Raw genomic sequence first — 19,628 nt, 5'->3', positions numbered from 1 at the left:
TGTACTCTATACAACTCCAGTAATAACCCTATCACACAGAAAAGCAAATTACAGTACTGTAGCATTTACAGTAAAGCACTTTACTGTACTTAGTGCAGCAATTTGCTGATCAGATTTTTACTGTGTGAAAGGGTCACTTTGACCTTACATTTAACCTGGTCATTTCAACCGTTTTTTTTCAACAGTAAATATACCGTAGATTCAATCAAATATACTGTAGTTCATACTGTACGGTACAGTACTGTACACAGTACTAAGCAGTGTTAGGAGACAGTGAAAAGAGATACGGTACTGTAAGGTACCGTACAGTACTGCACCAACCAATCAGTTCCCAACTTTAATTTTTCAATGTTGCATTTGAATAATTACATTTGGGAGCTGATTGGTTGGTAAAGTACTGTACCTTACAGTATCTCTTTTCACTGTCTCCTAACACTGTGCATGTGTTATACAGTATATACAGGTAAATATAGGAGATTACAGCGCCAACTGTTAAAGCACTAACCAATATTGTGAGATTGTATAGAGGCACAAGATAATAAATATGATAAATAATACAGGTGTCTAACAAACACTCCCTAATTATATACTGTACAGTACTGTACTGTATGGTAGGTGTCAGCTCATCAGTAATAAAATGTGTGAATATCTGAACTGATATACAGTACAGTACTGTAAAGTAGAGCACCAAATGTGCTATTTTTATAACATAAATCAAAACTTAGTGTGTACAGTACCTTTAGAACCATTAGTGTAAAAGTTAAATGTGCAAAGTGGTGCAATAATGCAATGATACAGTACTGTAGGTATAATATGTGCAAATAAGCATCTACAGGGATGGGTGAAGGATGGGGCATACCGAGGCAGCGGGACGTTAAACACAGCAATATTGCGACTGAAACTAAGATGGCTGCTGAGAAAAACAAGATGGTGGTGGGGACAGGACGGTCACTCACTGGAGCCTATGAGGGGCAGCAGGAGTCTAGGAAACGATCGGTGTGTGTGATAGTTACTCCATACACAAATAAGCATCTACGGGGATGGGTGAAGGATGGGGCATACCGAGGCAGCGGGATATTAAACACAGCAATTTTGCGACTGAAACTAAGAGCAAAACAAAACGGTACCGTATGCATTGAAACCCGCTACGCAAATCGGCGTCTAACACAGCAAACAGCAAAATGACCATGAACTATAACATAGCAAGCTACCGTACTTACAGTACCAGCGGGTTGATACTGTAGGAAACAGCCGTAGAAGCTCAGGGTACAGCAACAAAGGTGACTCGGAAGTCAGGCACAGTTGCAGAGGTAGATCACGGTAATGAGCAGCAACAACAGTGACTTAGAAGTCAGGCAGCATTGCAGATAGTAGTAGTATCTCAAGGGTTCGTACTGTTGATACGTGCCGATGAGGCAATCCGAGCAGCAAGTCCATACAGTTAAGTAGCAGATTCACTGTGTGAATAGCTAGTCCGGTCTGAGACGCTCTTTTATGCTACCAGAGACAAAGAAAACCTTGCCGCCGAAACTCTGCCATGCCATTGGACCACAAGGAAGTGCATTTTTCAAATACACCAATCAGCGGCCAGATTTTCAGCGGGAAGGAATTCTTTTGTCTCTGGTAGTATAATAGCATCTCAGACCGGCCTACCGATCCACACTGTGAATCTGTTTCTTAACCATACGGACTTGCTGCTCGTATCATCAGTACGAACCTTTGGGATACTACTGTCTGCAACCCTGCCTGACTTACGAGTTGCTGTTGTTGCTGCTCATTATCGTGATCTACTGTAACTCTGCCTGACTACCGAGTCACCTTTGTTGCTGTACCCTGAACTTCTATAGCTGTTTCATACAGTGTATCAACCCGCTGGTACTGTAAGTAGCTTACTACAGTACGGTACTGTACAGTATGCATGGTTCATGGTCATTTTGCTTTGTTTTGTCTCCTGTGAGTGACCATCCTGTCCCTGCCGCCATCTTGTTTTGCTCAGTGGCCATCTTAGTTTCAGTCACAATATTGCTGTGTTTAATGTCCCGCTGCCTCAGCATGCCCCATCCCCGTAGTCACTTATTTGCATATCGAGCTTCAATTAAACACACTGTATACCATTGATTGATTCTTAGCCACCCGTTGTCCCTCAGTCTCCCGTGAGTGACCGTCCGTCCCCGCCGCCATCTTGTTTTGCTCAGCGGCCATTTTAGTTTCAGTCGCAAAATTGCTGTGTTTAATATCCCATTGCCTTTGCATGCCCCATCCTTGTAGTCGCTTATTTGCATATCGAGCTTCAATCAAACACACTGTATACTATTGATCAATTCCTAGCCGCCCATTGTCCCTTATGGTCTCCCGTGAGTGACCGTCCTGTCCCCGCCACCATCTTGTTATGCTCAGCGGCCATCTTAGTTTCAGTCGCAAAATTGCTGTGTTTATTGTCCTGTTTGTCTCCTTCATACGGTAGATGCATCTTTGCGTATTAAGGGGCATACTGTATGTACTGTATGAAAGCTTGATGTGAGATTAAATTGGGAAATATATATAACTAATTAGCTCAAAACTATCATTTAGTAAACACAGCCTGCAAAATGAAATTTACTAGCTGGTTATACTGTACAGTACTGTATGTACCGGTACTGTATCTCACTATTTTATTTCACATCAAGCTTTGATACCGTACATGCCCCTTAATTTCCATTGAGCAGGCCACATTTCACATTTAAGATACTGAACATTAAATTGTGTACTGTATACTGTACTCAGGGCCTGATTCAGAGCTGAACGCTCTGACCAGAGTGCTCGCTCTGAATCAGGGCCCTCCCTGCAAATAAAGCGGCCTCAAGGCCGCTTGTATAGCTGTGGGTAACCACCCACAGCATATGCGAGCATCCATGATGATGGTCGCGATGGTCTTGACCATCGGGCTTGTGACAGAGGGTAGGGTAGGGCCTAATGTCAATCAACATCGACAGCATGCCCCCTTTGGTGCAAGACCCGGAGCGATGGAGAGCCCGTCGCTCACTGGGTCTTGTGCATGCGCACGATGGAGCTCCCTCTGTCATGCACAGTGGGGGAACATTGACCCCTTGCATGCATCCTGCCGCTCGTGAGCGGGTCTGAATGACCCCCTCAGTGTGTATACTCAGCAACAGTACTGTACTCTTGTTCTCTCCACTGATTTTGTCATCAAACATGGCAAAAATCAGCAAAGCCATCAGCAAGATAATTGCAAACATGAAAAAAGAACACAAAACAACACGACAGATCCAGGCCTGGCTGAAAGAGTGTGGTGTTCTTGTTAGTTTACAGACTGTGCGCTATCATGCATTTGAGAGAACGTGGACCAGATATAGATTTTCTTCTAAATGCACATGGTAGGCACTGTCCTTTACAGCAACCTTTTTTTATTATACTGTATGTTTCTAGATTGCTACTGTATTGTGTTCCAATTTCAACACTAACTGTCCAATAATTGCTATATGCTCTGTATGTGTTCTACCGTAGGAGCGTCAAAAAAATTGTGCACAAATTGACTTGTGAGGATGATGAACGTACAGCTTTACAAATAAAAATGTATTCTAAAAGCAGAATGTGACCTGGACATCTCCTGTTGCAGCATCAAATGGATGCGAAAGGAACTGGGATGGACTTACGGCCCTACAAGGTACTGTACATAAAATACTATATATATATATATATATATATATATATATATTAATAATGCACTGATTTTACATGACAGTAAACTAAAACTTGTTTTTATTCCACAGGATAAATCCCATGATAAGGGATGTTAATAAAGTAAAGAGAGTTGAACAAGCACGACGGTGGATAGAGAGTGGAGAGAATTTTAATGACATAATTTTCACAGATGAAACTTCGATTTCTCTCGAGAGGTTCTCAAGACTGTCCTTCCGGGAACTGGGCACATCTCTCACTTAAACCATGTCCGAAGCATCCGTTAAAGGTCCATGTATGGGGAGGTATATCTCGTTGGGGTGCAGGACCAATCTATATTTTTGAAGGTGCAGTACAGTAATGTTTGTTGTAAAAATTATTTACAGTCCTGTACAGTGTACACTTGTTACTGACAATAATTTCTCATCTCTTTAGGCATCATGGATAAGACCTTCTTCCAAGAAAAAATAGTAGATTGCTTTATGGTGCCATTTGTGAGAAAATGCTTTCCATCAGGACATTGATTATTCCAGGATAATGATCCAAAACATTCGGCTTCAAATTCTTGGAAGAGAGAGGGATAAATTGGGAACGCACATCACCAAAGTGAGTATTGTCCTATAGTACTGTATTAACTGTATATTATACAATAAAGTACCATTATGTACAGTACCGAGCAGTAATTATTCTAGTACACTTTTTATTAAAGTACAATACTGTGACTGAATATTTGATTTTTTTTACTTTCCTGTAGGTCACCGGACATGAATCCCATTGAATTGGTCTGGGCCCAGTTGAAGAGGTTCATCAGGTCTGATGTGAAACCAACAACTAAACAGGAACTTTTGGATGGGATAATGAAGTTTTGGAGAACAGTACTGACACATGCCCAGTGAAACAATTATATTGATCATCTCCATAGAGTCTTACCAGTTGTCATCGAAAGAAACGGTCAAGCAACTGCTATGTAGCTTATACTGTACTGTATATAATTTGTAGTGTAGAGGAGGGGTTTAACTTCCTCTTTTCAGTTTGTGATCCAGACTGCTAAGTACTGTAAACTGTGTCCATACTGTACTGTACGGTATGTACAGTATTGTGGTTGTGCTTTCTGTCCCTACATTATACAGTATACAGTAATCTCCTAATTTCTTTTATAAGCTCTTTATTTACAATACCTTTCTCTTACTGTACCTTATTTACTGTACTTCATACTTTTCCTCTTTTCCTTTCATTCTTTAATTTCATTAATTTCTCTCTTCCCCTCCCCGTCCTTGCGTTTCTGCTGTCACACACCTCTGTTCATTATGTCACTGCCCCTACACTGTATGCACAGCAGGTTCAATAGTGTACAGTATGTGCCTAGTCAGTGTGCAAGCCCACAGCTAATGGTTCAACCACCCCGTCCACTAGCTCCTACAGTACACCTACTTTAATGTACATTGCCCCCTGTTCCAAGGCACGCATTGGCATCGTCACAGATTGTGCTGCAGCTGCCAGTTTTTGCTACTGCGCTTCATGTTGCTGTTTGTATTGCAGATGTTTCAAGTTTTCAGGTTCCTTTGGTTCATATACAGTACAGTAGTAGTGGCTGCTTCAACATCCACATCCATAGTTGCTGACATGCAGTACTGTACATTAGTGGTTGCACCGTGCATTGAGAGACAGGCTTCTACTGTACATCTATGCTTGGAGCGGTGGTTCCTTTGACATCAGGATCAGGTGAGAAAAGCATTTTTGCTAGTGTTAGTGCTCTGTTATTGCATACAGACGAATCTTCTGATACTTCTAGCTCCCTGCCAGTTTGTTCTTTGGCAAACCCAGGGCCACCCGCTGCTAAAGTAGGGGTGTTTGAGTTACTGCATTTTCACTTTTGACCTCAAAATGACAGGTGGTGTTCACCTCCATCTGGGGCACCCAAATCCCGTCTTGTTTCCTGTATTTTTTTTTATCATTATATGGGCTGTGGGCCTAGGGGCACTGCTTAGAGTATTTTACCACCAGGCTTAATTATAATACAAATTCGTTATTTATAAATTTGTTGGCTGGTTAGTTAGGGCAAATATTAATGTGGAGAAGTAGATTAGTGTGACACTGTTAGAGCAGGAAAGGGCCCTGCACAGCATATTCTCTCTCCTACAGTACAGGGTGTGTGGGATCGAGCAGGATGAAGAACAAGAGCATCTCCGGTGAGAACCTGTGTGTCTGTCTTTTACTGTCTGTTCATCTCTGCCTATCCTCCTTTCTTCAGGGTGTACAGTAGACCTTTCACTCCGATGTGAGGTAAAGTCTGCACCTGGTATAGTTGAAACTGTGGATCTGAGGCCAAAAGTGCCAGTGATGATTTTAACTTAAAAGCCTAATGTTTTTGTGTAGTCCTCGGTCCGGTAGGGTGTATCGGTCGGCATTGAGGAAGGACTGTTCTCACGTCATCTCCTTCCTCTTAGGTACTGTACAGTAGTCCTGTCCATGTCCTGCTTGGAATTCCAGGGCCATATGAGCAACAAATGGGCTGATGGTGAGACGCATGCTATGGAAGTACACCTGCATGGCAGCAGGCACCACACCCCTCTTAGAAATGCACTAATAATGTCATAGTGTAATACAGTTGTTGAATAAAGACTTTGTAAAAAACAAAAAAGTTAAAAAAGTAGCAGGGCCGAAACTAGGATATCTGTCACCTGGTGCAAGGTACTGTAGCACCCTTCCTGTACCTGGATTTTGTATTTGCTCCTCCATAAGGCAGTGCACTAGTCAAAAGTCCCTTGTATAGTGACTTACATTATTCCACACACAAAAATGCCCATTACACATCATGCCACACACTGTAATGCCTATTACCAAAGTGCCACTTACTGTACATATTTGCCCGACAACATTGTATGCTCCACAGTAAGGCTTCTAATTACTTTATAATTACCTGCTTGTTGCAAGGGGGATTTCATGCACATTGCCAGGGGGTTTCACAGGAGAAGATCCAGCTTTCAACATCTTCTCCTGGCACTTGCGCTGGCCAAACAGACACTAGAGGTCCAGTAAGGACCTCTAGCATCTGTCTGCTCCTTGCTGGTGGCCATTTTTGGATGGCCATTTTCTGACTCTCCAGCCCCCAAGCCACCATGAGTCATTCCTTTTTTACCCCCTGCATTCCGGCACCTGGTGCATGTGCACCTCTAACCACACCCCCCCTAGTTGCAGCCCTGAGTAATGTATGCACAGTACTGCACTGAGGTCCTGATTCAGAGCCGCTCGTAAGCGGCCGCTCGTTTGTTCTGAGCGATGTTCGCACGTACAGGTTGTAATACGCAAGTGCGAACCAGTCAGTGTGGTCAAAATTCATGTGCTCTCAAAATAGCGAATGCCTGCTAATTTGATTGACAGGATGAGGCATTTGTGGGTGGTAACAGGGGAGGGTGCTTGAAAATGGGGAGTGGAGATCCAAACGCAGGCATGCCAAACAGTCAAAACGGGCATTTTAAGTGTGTGCATAATTAACAAAGCAGCATCATCGACCACGTCACTTGGTTGTCTTTTAGCCAGAACTGCTCGCATGATTGCAGTAGGAAAATACTACCACAAGAATAGCGAGCAGTTCATACGCCTTTCAATGCACTTGATAAATCTAATAAATACCAGAGATGACGTATGATGCGAGCGGCCAGGGGGCGTTTTTCTCAAAATAGTGGCCGCAGGTTTTGTTCGCTCGTTCAGACTTAGAGGCATCAACAGACCGCAAAGAGCGAGCACTTCATTTAAATAGCCAGCCCCTTTTTCTGAGCGAGCGTCCGCAAATTGCGTCCGGCTCTGAATCAGGCCCTCATTCCCAACCGCGGTCCTCAAGGCACACCAACAGTCCTGTAATTAGTGATATCCATGCTTAAGCACAGATGATTCAATCAAAGTAAGTGAGATACTAATTAAGTCACCTGGGCTCAAGTATGGCTTTTCTTAAGACATGGACTGTTAGTGTGCCTTGAGGACTGTGGTTGGGAAACCCTGCAGTACTGTATAATTTACTGCACAGTATAAATCTTTATTAATAAATTTGCCTGTGGCCTCTTTTCCTATTTTTACTGTTGTTGTGTATTTATTTAGTTTAAGCTTAAGGGGGTTATTTAATAAAGCTTAGACAGAGATAAAATTGTAGATAAATAGCACCAACCAATCAGATCCTAACTGTCACTTTACAAGCTGTGTTTTAAAAATGACAGTTACTGTAGTAGCTAATTGGTTGGTGCTACTGTATTGACTGTTTCTCCAATTTTATCTCTCTCCAAGCTTTATGAAATCATCCCTTAAGAGTGTTGTGCAATTAATAAAAGTACTGTATGGGTGACTTACTGTACTTTATTTTCTTACCGTATTGTTGCTACAGTATCAAATTAAAATACAGTATACTGTACTTTATTCACAGAACCAAGAAAAGACAGAAAACATTGTACTGTAAAAATAATTTTAATAAAACTCATAAATAAACAAAAATAATGTCACCAAGAAATTAAAAAATAAATCCAAAAGAAAGTGGCCCATCTGCCTATTCAGGCCCATTAAAAATAATATTTGTTCTGTGGGGAGAAAAAAAAGGGTACAGTATTAAATTACAACACTAGTCTATTATATTGTACAATCTTGACACTACTGTAAATACTGTACTCTACTGTACCTCGAGTCAGGCGTGGTCCCTGACTCCCTTGGGAGTCTCCCTGATGGAAGACTGTATTGGGAAAAAGAAAATATATTCACATTAACAGTGCTGTATTTAAATTTATACAGGTATAGTGCTACTGTACATGGTTTGTCTAGCTCCTAACAAAATACTGTACAGTACATAAATGAACAAAAACAATGGCTACAGTACTGTACACTAAAATACAGTACAATGCAGGAAAAGTACTGTACAGTCTAAACATTGCTACATTACATTGGTGACCCTGCACTGAACAACTGATTGTTCACAGTAGGCTCATCACATACTGACAAACGACTGCATGATTACAATGTCGTAATCGTACAGTGGTTTTCATATCTTTAAGTGGATGGGCACCTTTACAGTGATGTCCTTTCGAAAAAATAAAAACACAAAGTGTGTAAGGAGAAGAGGTTTGAGATGCGTCTTTGTAGTATAGAAGAGAAAGAGACACTGTGAAAATGAAAAAAAAATCAGATGTACAGTAGAAAACAATGTACAGTTGTGTAGGGTACAGTACTTATACGGCTTGTGAGGCCTGCTTGGCCTGGGATCAGGCTCCTGGGCGGTGGTGGGCCGTGACCGGGGCCTTCCATGTTCCCGTACTGTGGGGGAAAAAAAACAATATTCCTGTTACACAAGTACAGAAAGAATTAGTGTGTAAGGAGAAAAGGTTGGAGATGGGTCTTTGGAGTACAGGAGGAAGAGAGACACACTGTAAAAAGGAGAGCAATACAGTAGAACACAATGTACAGTACAGTAGTGCACGGTACTTACTCAGGGCGGCAGGCCGCCTTTTAAATGTTTGAAAGGACTGGGGCCCTTCTGTTGGTGATGCTGTTGAAAAAAAAAATATGTTACTTACTGTTACACAAGAGAGAGAAAAAGAGAGAGACTGACAAGTGAAAAAAAGGATAGAGATACGGTACAGTGCTGTAGAAAACAATGTGGTGTATTGTACTTACGCGGCATGGAGACACCACAGGGGCCAGGTGGTGGACTGGGTGGTGGTGGTGGTAGGACTGCGGAAAAAGAACAGTTTCCATCAAAACCATTTGGAAACAAATAAACTGTATAAATCTTGAACAGAGCCTCCATAACAACAAAAACAAAGACAGGCAGAGAGAGAAAAAGAAAGAAAGAGGGGGAGATGGAGAGAGAGAAAGACAGAGGGAGAGAGAAAGAGAAACAGAGAGAGAAAAAGAGAGTGAGAGAGGGGGGAGAGGGAGGGAGAGAAATAAAGAGAGAGAAGGGGGGAGAGAAAGACAGAGGGAGAAAGAAAGAGAGCGAGAAAGGGGCAGAGAGAAAAAGAAAGAGAGAGAGGGGGAGAGGGAGAGAGAGAAAGACAGAGGGAGAGAGAAAGAGAGAGAGAGAGAGAGGGGGGAGAGGGAGGGAAAGAAAAAGAGAGGGGGAGAGGGAGGGAGAGAAAGACAGAGGGAGAGAGAAAAAGAGAGAGAGGGGGAGAGAGAGGGAGAGAAAGACAGAGGGAGAGAGAGAGAGAGAGAGAGAGAAAAAGAGAGAGAGAGGGGAAGAGTGAGGGAGAGAGAGAGAGAGAGACTGACAAGGGAAGAAAAGGAGAGAGATACAGTGCTGTAGAAAACAATGTGGTGTACTGTACTTACGCAGCATGGAGACGCCACTGGTGCCAGGTGGTGTACTGGGTGGTGGTGTACTTGGTGGTGGTGGTGGTGGTAGGACTGTGGAAAAAGAACAGTTTCCATCGAAACCATTTGGAAACGAATAAACTGTATAAATCTTGAACAGAGCCTCCATAACAACAAAAACAAACACAGACACAGGGAGAAAAAGAAAGAGAGAGAGGGAGAGGGAGAGAGAGAAAGACAGAGGGAGAGAGAAAGAGAGAGAGAAAAAGAGAGAGAGAGGGAGGGAGAGAAAGAAAGAGAGGGGGAAAAAGAGAGAGAAAGAGAGGGAGGGGGAGAGAGAGAAATTGAGAGAAAAAGAGAGACAAAGGGAAAGAGAGAAAAAGATACAGTACTGTACTTAAGCGTACAGAGGCCAGGGAGCTGTGCCTCCGGTTGCTCCTGTTTGAATTTCTTTTACTGTGTGTTTAAGAAAAAAACGATTATACGGTAGAAAAAATAACACCTCCATAACACCAATACAAACTCACAAGAAATGAGAGTGATACAGTAGAAGACAATTTACAGTACTGTATACTGTAGTAGTGTAAGGTACAGTACTTACGCGGGCAAAAGCCTAAATTTGTGTCAGTGGGGGGCAGGCTTTCCTTGTTGCAGAACTGTGGGGGGAAAATAACAGAATGTTCCTGTTACACAAGTACAGTAGAGAAAGAATTACAGTAGAGCCTGATTCAGATGCGCGCAACCGGGTCGATTGTCCGGCAGTGCGCACGTGAGCCCCGGAACAAGTGAGATGGGTCTTTGTAGTACGGGAGGGAGAGAGAGACACTGTGAAAGTAAAAGAAGGAGTGCGATACTGTAGAAGACAATGTAAAGTAGTGTACGTACAGTACTTACACAAAATGGATTGCCTCCTTTTCCATTCCTCTATGTGCAGGTGCCCTTCTGTGCCTTGCACTGTGGGAATTTTTTTTTTTAATTTTGCATGAAAACAATATGTAAAAATGTCAATGTACTTTTTGCACACTTGCTGATGCCGGTAGCGAAGAAAGACAAGAGGGTGGGAGGGTTAACAATATCCATAGATTGACCTGCATGTACAGCCCACTGCGGATATCGTTGATGCCTTGGGGGAGTGCGCACATGCATTCTTGGTGATTTACTGCATACAGTACACACTAGATGATATGAACAACACTGTATAATGTACTGTACTGTATCATTGAACAATATTGTTAGCGTTCATCCAAATCGTCTAGCATGTATGTACCTAAATACAGGTCACCAAAACATACTGTAAAGTACTGGAAAATAAGAAAAACACAAGGACAGAAAGAATTAGCTTGTATTGAGAAGAGGTTGGAGATGCATGGAGAGAGAAAGAGACAGTAAGTATACAGTGGTAGAACAATGTAATGTACACTACTGTACTTACAGATCGGGGCAGGGCTGCTGCACTCTTCTACAACATAGCAGTCTTCTGTGTGTCAAAAAAAAACAAATGTGGACAAGTCAAAAAATTAATGAAAACACATGAGAGAGAGAAAAAAAGAGAGAAACAGACAGAGAAAGAAAAAGAGAGAGAACAATGTAGTGTACTGTACTTACACAGACTCTCACTGGGGCTGGCTGGGAGTACGGTCTCTGGAACTGTGGGGAAAAAAACATGTTATTTTCCCTGAAAACACATGAGAGAGTGAGAGAAAGAGAGAGGAGAAAGGGAGAGAGAGAGAGAAAGGGAGAGAGAGAGAAAGAAAGAGAGAGGGAGAGAGAGAGAGGGGAAGGGAGGGAGAGAGAAAAAGATAGAGGGGGAGAGGGGGATAGAGAGAGAGAGAGAAAGGGAGAGAGAGAGACAGAGAGAGGGAGGGAGGAAGAAAAAAAAAGAGAGAAAGGGAGACAAAGAGAGAGATAAAAAGAGAGAGGGAGAGGGAGCGACAGAGAGAGGGGGAGAGGGAGGGACAGAAAGAGGGGGAGAGGGAGGGACAGAGAGAGGTAGAGAAAGAGAGGGAGGGAGAAAGAGAGGGAGAGAGAAAGGGAGACAAAGGGAGAGAGAAAGAGAGAGAGAGAACAATGTATTGTACAGTACTGTACTTACGCAGACTCTCGCTGGGGCCTACTGGGTGTACGGTCTCTGGAACTGTGGGAAAAAAAACATGTAAAGAAGGAGAAAGATAGAGAGAAAAAGAGAGACAAAGGGAGAGAAAGAAAGAGAGAGAAACAAAGAGAGGGAGAGAGAAAGAGAGAGAAAAAGAGAGCGAAAGGGAGAGGGAGAGGGAGGAACAGGGAGAGGAGGAGAGGGAGGGACAGGAAGGGACAGAGAGAGGGGGAAAGGGAGGGACAGAGAGAGGTAGAGAAAGAGAGGGAGAGAGAGAGAGAAAGTGAGAGAGAGAAAAAAAGAGAGAGAGAGAACAATGTACTGTAGTGTACAGTACTGTACTTATGCAGACTCTTGCTGGGGCCTACTAGAGAGAGAAAGAGAGAGAGATACAGTACTGTAGAAAAAAATGTTTTGTTGTGTACTTACGTGGCCAGATGAGGCCACTGGGGCCAGGGATGTAGGCTTCCGTTGGTGATACTGTTGAAAAAAAATAATGTTACTATTACACAAGTACAGAAAAGAGAGACACTAAGAAAGAGAGAGAGAGATAAAGAGAGAGAGAAAGAGATACCGTAGGTCGAGAGAGACTGACAAGGGAAGAAAAGGAGAGATATACAGTGCTGTAGAAAACAAGGTGGTGTACTGTACTTACACGGCATGGGGCTTGTACAGGTACCTGCAGCCTCCTCATCGATGACGAGTCTGTCTGTATGTACAGTATAAGAAAAAAAAATATTAAACAAAAAATAAAAAAGGCAATAGCATGACACTATTGTGTCCATACTGTAACTGTTTTAATCATTACGACTGTCATTTGAGGAGGAGGCTGCAGAAGGTGGTGGTGGTGGAGGTAGGACTGTGGAAAAAGAACACTGTACTGTCAGTTTCCCTCAAAACCATTTTGAAACAAATAAACTGTACAAATCTTGACCAGATACTCCATAACACCAAAAACAAACACAAAAATGAGAGAGAGAGAGAACAGTGTACAGTCATGTGTACTGTACTTACTCCTACAATTCAGCCAACTGGGCCCGGCTGCTGGTGGTTGTGGTGGTGGCGGCGGTGGTGGTGATGGCAGGGGTGGTGGCGCTGCTGGGGCAGGGGTGGCTTCTCGCCCTGTGGGGAAAAATACATGTCGTCATTAAGGAGAATTTGAAAACAAGAGTTCAGACCTCTATTCCAAATTGGAGAGGGATTACAGTACAGTACTGTAGATGGCCTTAGGGAATTAGCTATTGATTAAAATACAAACCAATACAGTATACTGTAGTACAAAAACTACTGTAGTCTGTGAAGCTTGCATTGGGCCCAACATAAAACAGTATGGTACTGTACTGTACTGTATATAAAAAAAGATACAAATGTTTTGTGAAATGATGGTCTCCCATGTTGTGTTAATGAGAATACAGCAAATGCTCGTTTTAGGCCAAAATGCATTGAAACCAATGGAAACAACAAAAGCGCATACTTTGTGATAGCTCCTCTTGTAGCAAACACAGACAGCTCAAAATTTCCCAGAATGTGTTGAAGACCAAGACTCAGAAATGTGATGTGAAATGGTTTTTCTCCCATGTTGCGTTTAAGAGAAAACAGCAAATGCTCGTTTTTGGCCCAAATGCATTGAAACCAATAAAAACAACAGAAGCACATACTTTGTGATATCTCCTCTTGTAGCAAACACAGACAGCTCAAAATTTCACAGAATGTGTTGAAGACCAATACCAACAAATGTGATGTGAAATGGTTTTTCTCCCATGTTGCGTTTAAGAGAAAACAGCAAATGCTCATTTTAAGCCAAAATGCGTGGAAACCAATGGAAACAACAAAAGCGCATACTTTGTGATATCTCCTCTTATAGCAAAAAGACAGCTCAAAATTTCACAGAATGTGTTGAAGACCAAGACCTACAAATGTGACATGAAATGGTTTTACTACCATGTTGGATTTAAGAGAAAACAGCAAATGCTCGTTTTAGGCCAAAATGCATTGAAACCAAAGGAAACAGCAAAAGCGCATATTTGTGATATCTCCTCTTGTAGCAAACACAGACAGCTCAAAATTTCACAGAATGTGTTGAAGACCAAGACCCACAAATGTGATGTGAAATGGTTTTTCTCCCATGTTGCGTTTAAGAGAAAGCTGCAAATGCTCGTTTTTGGCCATAATGCATTGAAACCAATGGAAACAACAAAAGCACATACTTTGTGATATCTCCTCTTGTAGCAAACACAGACAGCTTAAAATTTCACATAATGTGTTGCAGACCAAGACCCACAAATGTTATGTGAAATGGTTGTTCTCCCATGTTGCGTTTAAGAGAAAACAGCAAATGCTCATTTTAGGCCAAAATGCATTGAAACAAATGGAAACAACAAAATCGCGTACTTTGTGATATCTCCTCTTGTAGCAAACACAGACATCTCAAAATTTCCCAGAATGTGTTGAAGACAAAGACCCAGAAATGTGATGTGAAATGGTTTTTCTCCCACATTGCGATTAATAGAAAACAGCAAATGCTCATTTTAGGCCAAAATGCTCGGAAACCTATGGAAACAACAAAAGTGCATCCTTTGTGATATCTCCTTTTGTAGCAAACACAGACAGATCAAAATTTCACAGAATGTGTTGAAGACCAAGACCCACAAATGTGATGTGAAATGGTTTTTCTCCCTTGTTGTGTTTAAGAGAAAACATCAAAAGCTCATTTTAGGCCAAAATGCATTGAAACCAATGGAAACAACAAAAGCGCATACTTTGTGATATCTCCTCTTGTAGCAAACACAGACAGCTCAAATTTTCACAGAATGTGTGGAAGACCAAGACCCACAAATGTGATATGAAATGGTTTTTCTCCCATGTTGCATTTAAGAGAAAACAGCAAATGCTCGTTTTAGGCCAAAATGCATTGAAACCAATTGAAACAACAAAAGCTCATACTTTGTGATATCTCCTCTTGTAGCAAACACAGACAGCTCAAAATTTCACAGAATGTGTTGAAGACCAAGACCCCCAAATATGATGTGAAATGGTTTTTCTCCCATGTTCCGTTTAAGAGAAAACAGCAAATGCTTGTTTTAGGCCAAAATGCATTGAAAGCAATTGAAACAACAAAAGTGCATACTTTGTGATATCTCCTCTTGTAGCAATCACAGACAGCTCAAAATTTCATAGAATGTGTTGAAGACCAATACCAACAAATGTGATGTGAAATGGTTTTTCTCCCATGTTGCGTTTAAGAGAAAACAGGAAATGCTCATTTTAGGCCAAAATGCGTGGAAACCAATGGAAACAACAAAAGCGCATACTTTGTGATATCTCCTCTTGTAGCAAACACAGACAGCTCAAAATTTCACAGAATGTGTTGAAGACCAAGACCCCCAAATATGATGTGAAATGGTTTTTCTCCCATGTTCCGTTTAAGAGAAAACAGCAAATGCTTGTTTTAGGCCAAAATGCATTGAAAACAACAAAAGCGCATACTTTGTGATATCTCCGCTTGTAGCAAACACAGACAGCTCAAAGCTTCACAGAATGTGTTGAAGACCAAGACCCACAAATGTGACGTGAAATGGTTTTTCTACCATGTTGCATTTAAGAGAAAACAGCAAATGCTCGTTTTAGGCCAAAATGCATTGAAACCAAAGGAAACAGCAAAAGCGCATATTTGTGATATCTCCTCTTGTAGCAAACACAGACAGCTCAAAATTTCACAGAATGTGTTGAAGACCAAGACCCACATATGTGACGTGAAATGGTTTTTCTCCCTTTTTGCATTTAAGAGAAAACAGCAAATGCTCGTTTTTGGCCCAAATGCATTGAAACCAATGGAAACAACAAAGCGCATACTTTGTGATATCTCCTCTTGTAGCAAACACAGACAGCTCAAAATTTCCGAGAATGTGTTGAAGACCAAGACCCATAAATGTGATGTGAAATGGTTTTTCTCCCACATTGCGATTAATAGAAAACAGCAAATGCTCATTTTAGTCCAAAATGCTCGGAAACCTATGGAAACAACAAAAGAGCATCCTTTGTGATATCTCCTTTTGTAGCAAACACAGACAGATCAAAATTTCACAGAATGTGTTGAAGACCAAGACCCACAAATGTGATGTGAAATGGTTTTTCTCCCTTGTTGTGTTTAAGAGAAAACAGCAAATGCTCGTTTTTGGCCCAAATGCATTGAAACCAATAAAAACAACAGAAGCACATACTTTGTGATATCTCCTCTTGTAGCAAACACAGACAGCTCAAAATTTCACAGAATGTGTTGAAGACCAATACCAACAAATGTGATGTGAAATGGTTTTTCTCCCATGTTGCGTTTAAGAGAAAACAGCAAATGCTCATTTTAAGCCAAAATGCGTGGAAACCAATGGAAACAACATACTTTGTGATATCTCCTCTTATAGCAAAAAGACAGCTCAAAATTTCACAGAATGTGTTGAAGACCAAGACCTACAAATGTGACATGAAATGGTTTTACTACCATGTTGGATTTAAGAGAAAACAGCAAATGCTCGTTTTAGGCCAAAATGCATTCAAACCAATGAAAACAACAAAAGCGCATACTTTGTGATATCTCCGCTTGTAGCAAACACAGACAGCTCAAAGCTTCACAGAATGTGTTGAAGACCAAGACCCACAAATGTGACGTGAAATGGTTTTTCTACAATGATGCATTTAAGAGAAAACAGCAAATGCTCGTTTTAGGCCAAAATGCATTGAAACCAAAGGAAACAGCAAAAGCGCATATTTGTGATATCTCCTCTTGTAGCAAACACAGACAGCTCAAAATTTCACAGAATGTGTTGCAGACCAAGACCCACAAATGTTATGTAAAATGGTTGTTCTCCCATGTTGCGTTTAAGAGAAAACAGCAAATGCTCATTTTAGGCCAAAATGCATTGAAACAAATGGAAACAACAAAATCGCGTACTTTGTGATATCTCCTCTTGTAGCAAACACAGACAGCTCAAAATTTCCCAGAATGTGTTGAAGACAAAGACCCAGAAATGTGATGTGAAATGGTTTTTCTCCCACATTGCGATTAATAGAAAACAGCAAATGCTCATTTTAGGCCAAAATGCTCGGAAACCTATGGAAACAACAAAAGTGCATCCTTTGTGATATCTCCTTTTGTAGCAAACACAGACAGATCAAAATTTCACAGAATGTGTTGAAGACCAAGACCCACAAATGTAATGTGAAATGGTTTTTCTCCCATGTTGCGTTTAAGAGAAAACAGCAAATGCTCGTTTTAGGCCAAAATGTTTGGAAACCAATGGAAACAACAAAAGCGCATACTTTGTGATATCTCCTCTTAAAGCAAAAAGACAGCTCAAAATTTCACAGAATGTGTTGGAGACCAAGACCCACAAATGTGATGTGAAATGGTTTTTCTCCCATGTTGCGTTTAAGAGAAAACAGCAAATGCTCGTTTTTGGCCAAAATGCATTGAACCAATGGAAACAACAAAAGCGCATACTTTGTGAAATCTCCTCTTGTAGCAAACACAGACAGCTCAAAATTTCACAGAATGTGTTGAAGAACAAGACCCACAAAAGTGATGTGAAATGGTTTTTCTCCCAAGTTGCGTTAAAAGAGAAAACAGCAAATGCTCGTTTTAGGCCAAAATGCATTGAAACCAATGGAAACAACAAAAGCGCATACTTTGTGATATCTCCTCTTGTAGCAAACACAGACAGCTCAAAATTTCACAGAATGTGTTGAAGACCAAGACCCACAAATGTTATGTGAAATTGTTTTTCTCCCATGTTGCATTTAAGAGAAAACACCAAATGCTTGTTTTAGGCCAAAATGCATTGAAACCAATGGAAACAACAAAAGCGCATACTTTGTGATAGCTCCTCTTGTAGCAAACACAGACAGCTCAAAATTTCCCAGAATGTGTTGAAGACAAAGACCCAGAAATGTGATGTGAAATGGTTTTTCTCCCATGTTGCGTTTAAGAGAAAACAGCAAATACTCGTTTCTGGCCCAAATGCATTGAAACCAATGAAAACAACAGAAGCACATACTTTGTGATATCTCCTCTTGTAGCAAACACAGACAGCTCAAAATTTCCGAGAATGTGTTGAAGACCAAGACCCATAAATGTGATGTGAAATGGTTTTTCTCCCACATTGCGATTAATAGAAAACAGCAAATGCTCATTTTAGGACAAAATGCTCGGAAACCTAAGGAAACAACAAAAGTGCATACTTTGTGATATCTCCTCTTGTAGCAAACACAGACAGATCAAAATTTCACAGAATGTGTTGAAGACCAAGACCAACAAATGTGATGTGAAATCGTTTTTCTCCCTTGTTGTGTTTAAGAGAAAACATCAAAAGCTCATTTTAGGCCAAAATGCATTGAAACCAATGGAAACAACAAAAGCGCATACTTTGTGATATCTCCTCTTGTAGCAAACACAGACAGCTCAAAATTTCACAGAATGTGTTGAAGACCAAGACCCCCAAATATGATGTGAAATGGTTTTTCTCCCATGTTCCATTTAAGAGAAAACAGCAAATGCTCGTTTTAGGCCAAAATGCGTTGAAACCAATAGAAACAACAAAAGCTCATACTTTGTGATATCTCCTCTTGTAGCAAACACAGACAGCTCAAAATTTCACAGAATGTGTTGAATGCCAAGACCCACAAATATGATGTGAAATGGTTTTTCTCCCATGTTGCGTTTAAGAGAAAACACCAAATGCTCGTTTTAGGCCAAAATGCATTGAAACCAATGGAAACAACAAAAGTGCATACTTTGTGATATCTCCTCTTGTAGCAAACACAGACGGCTTAAAATTTCACAGAATGTGTTGAAGACCAAGACCCACAAATGTGATGTGAAATGGTTTTTCTCCCATGTTGCATTTAAGAGAAAACAGCAAATGCTCGTTTTAGGCCAAATTGCATGGAAACCAATGGAAACAACAAAGCGCATACTTTGTGATATCTCCTCTTGTAGCAAACACAGACAGCTCAAAATTTCCGAGAATGTGTTGAAGACCAAGACCCATAAATGTGATGTGAAATGGTTTTTCTCCCACATTGCGATTAATAGAAAACAGCAAATGCTCATTTTAGGCCAAAATGCTCGGAAACCTATGGAAACAACAAAAGTGCATACTTTGTGATATCTGCTCTTGTAGCAAACACAGACAGATCAAAATATCCCAGAATGTGTTGAAGACCAAGACCCACAAATGTGATGTGAAAAGGTTTTTCTACCATGTTGCATTTAAGAGAAAACAGCAAATGCTCATTTTAGGCCCAAATGCATTGAAACCAATGGAAACAGCAAAAGCGCATATTTGTTATATCTCCTCTTGTAGCAAACACAGACAGCTCAAAATTTCACAGAATGTGTTGAAGACCAAGACCCACATATGTGATGTGAAATGGTTTTTCTACCATGTTGCATTTAAGAGAAAACAGCAAATGCTCGTTTTAGGCCAAAATGCAGTGAAACCAATGAAAACAACAAAAGCGCATTCTTTGTGATATCTCCTCTTGTAGCAATCACAGACAGCTCAAAATTTCCCAG

The 19,628-nt window shown here is 41.1% G+C and overlaps 1 protein-coding gene across 9 annotated transcripts in view; it reads right to left on the bottom strand.

Annotated features, from left to right (window-relative positions):
• LOC148431489 (uncharacterized) overlaps positions 1–19,628 on the bottom strand; it is an 80,303-nt gene that overhangs the window by 2,317 nt on the left and 58,358 nt on the right. For 2 of the 9 annotated variants that reach the window (XR_015877094.1, XM_088465998.1), the window contains exons 2-7: positions 13,076–13,183; positions 12,717–12,770; positions 12,491–12,541; positions 12,062–12,103; positions 11,575–11,616; positions 11,402–11,446 (exon numbers count right to left, since the gene is read on the bottom strand). The exons of 1 other annotated variant lie outside the window; for it this stretch is intronic. Coding sequence is in view for 1 of the 8 variants with exons in the window: in XM_088466002.1 (XP_088322128.1) it covers positions 8,213–8,243; positions 8,342–8,392; positions 8,886–8,970; positions 9,143–9,202; positions 9,331–10,138 (1,035 nt within the window). In the remaining 7 variants the exon portion in view is untranslated. Of the gene's footprint in view, positions 1–8,123; positions 8,244–8,341; positions 10,626–10,863; positions 10,924–11,401; positions 11,447–11,574; positions 11,617–12,061; positions 12,104–12,490; positions 12,542–12,716; positions 12,771–13,075; positions 13,184–19,628 lie in introns of those variants that run through there. 6 more of the 9 variants (XR_015877097.1, XM_088466002.1, XR_015877096.1 and 3 more) reach the window with 6 other exon arrangements.

Source organism: Taudactylus pleione, unplaced genomic scaffold, assembly GCF_031769625.1.
Source record: "Taudactylus pleione unplaced genomic scaffold, aTauple2 ptg002243l, whole genome shotgun sequence".
Lineage (NCBI taxonomy): Eukaryota > Metazoa > Chordata > Amphibia > Anura > Myobatrachidae > Taudactylus > Taudactylus pleione.
Note: the sequence above shows the minus strand (reverse complement) of the source record. Positions and strands in the feature narration are given on the sequence as shown.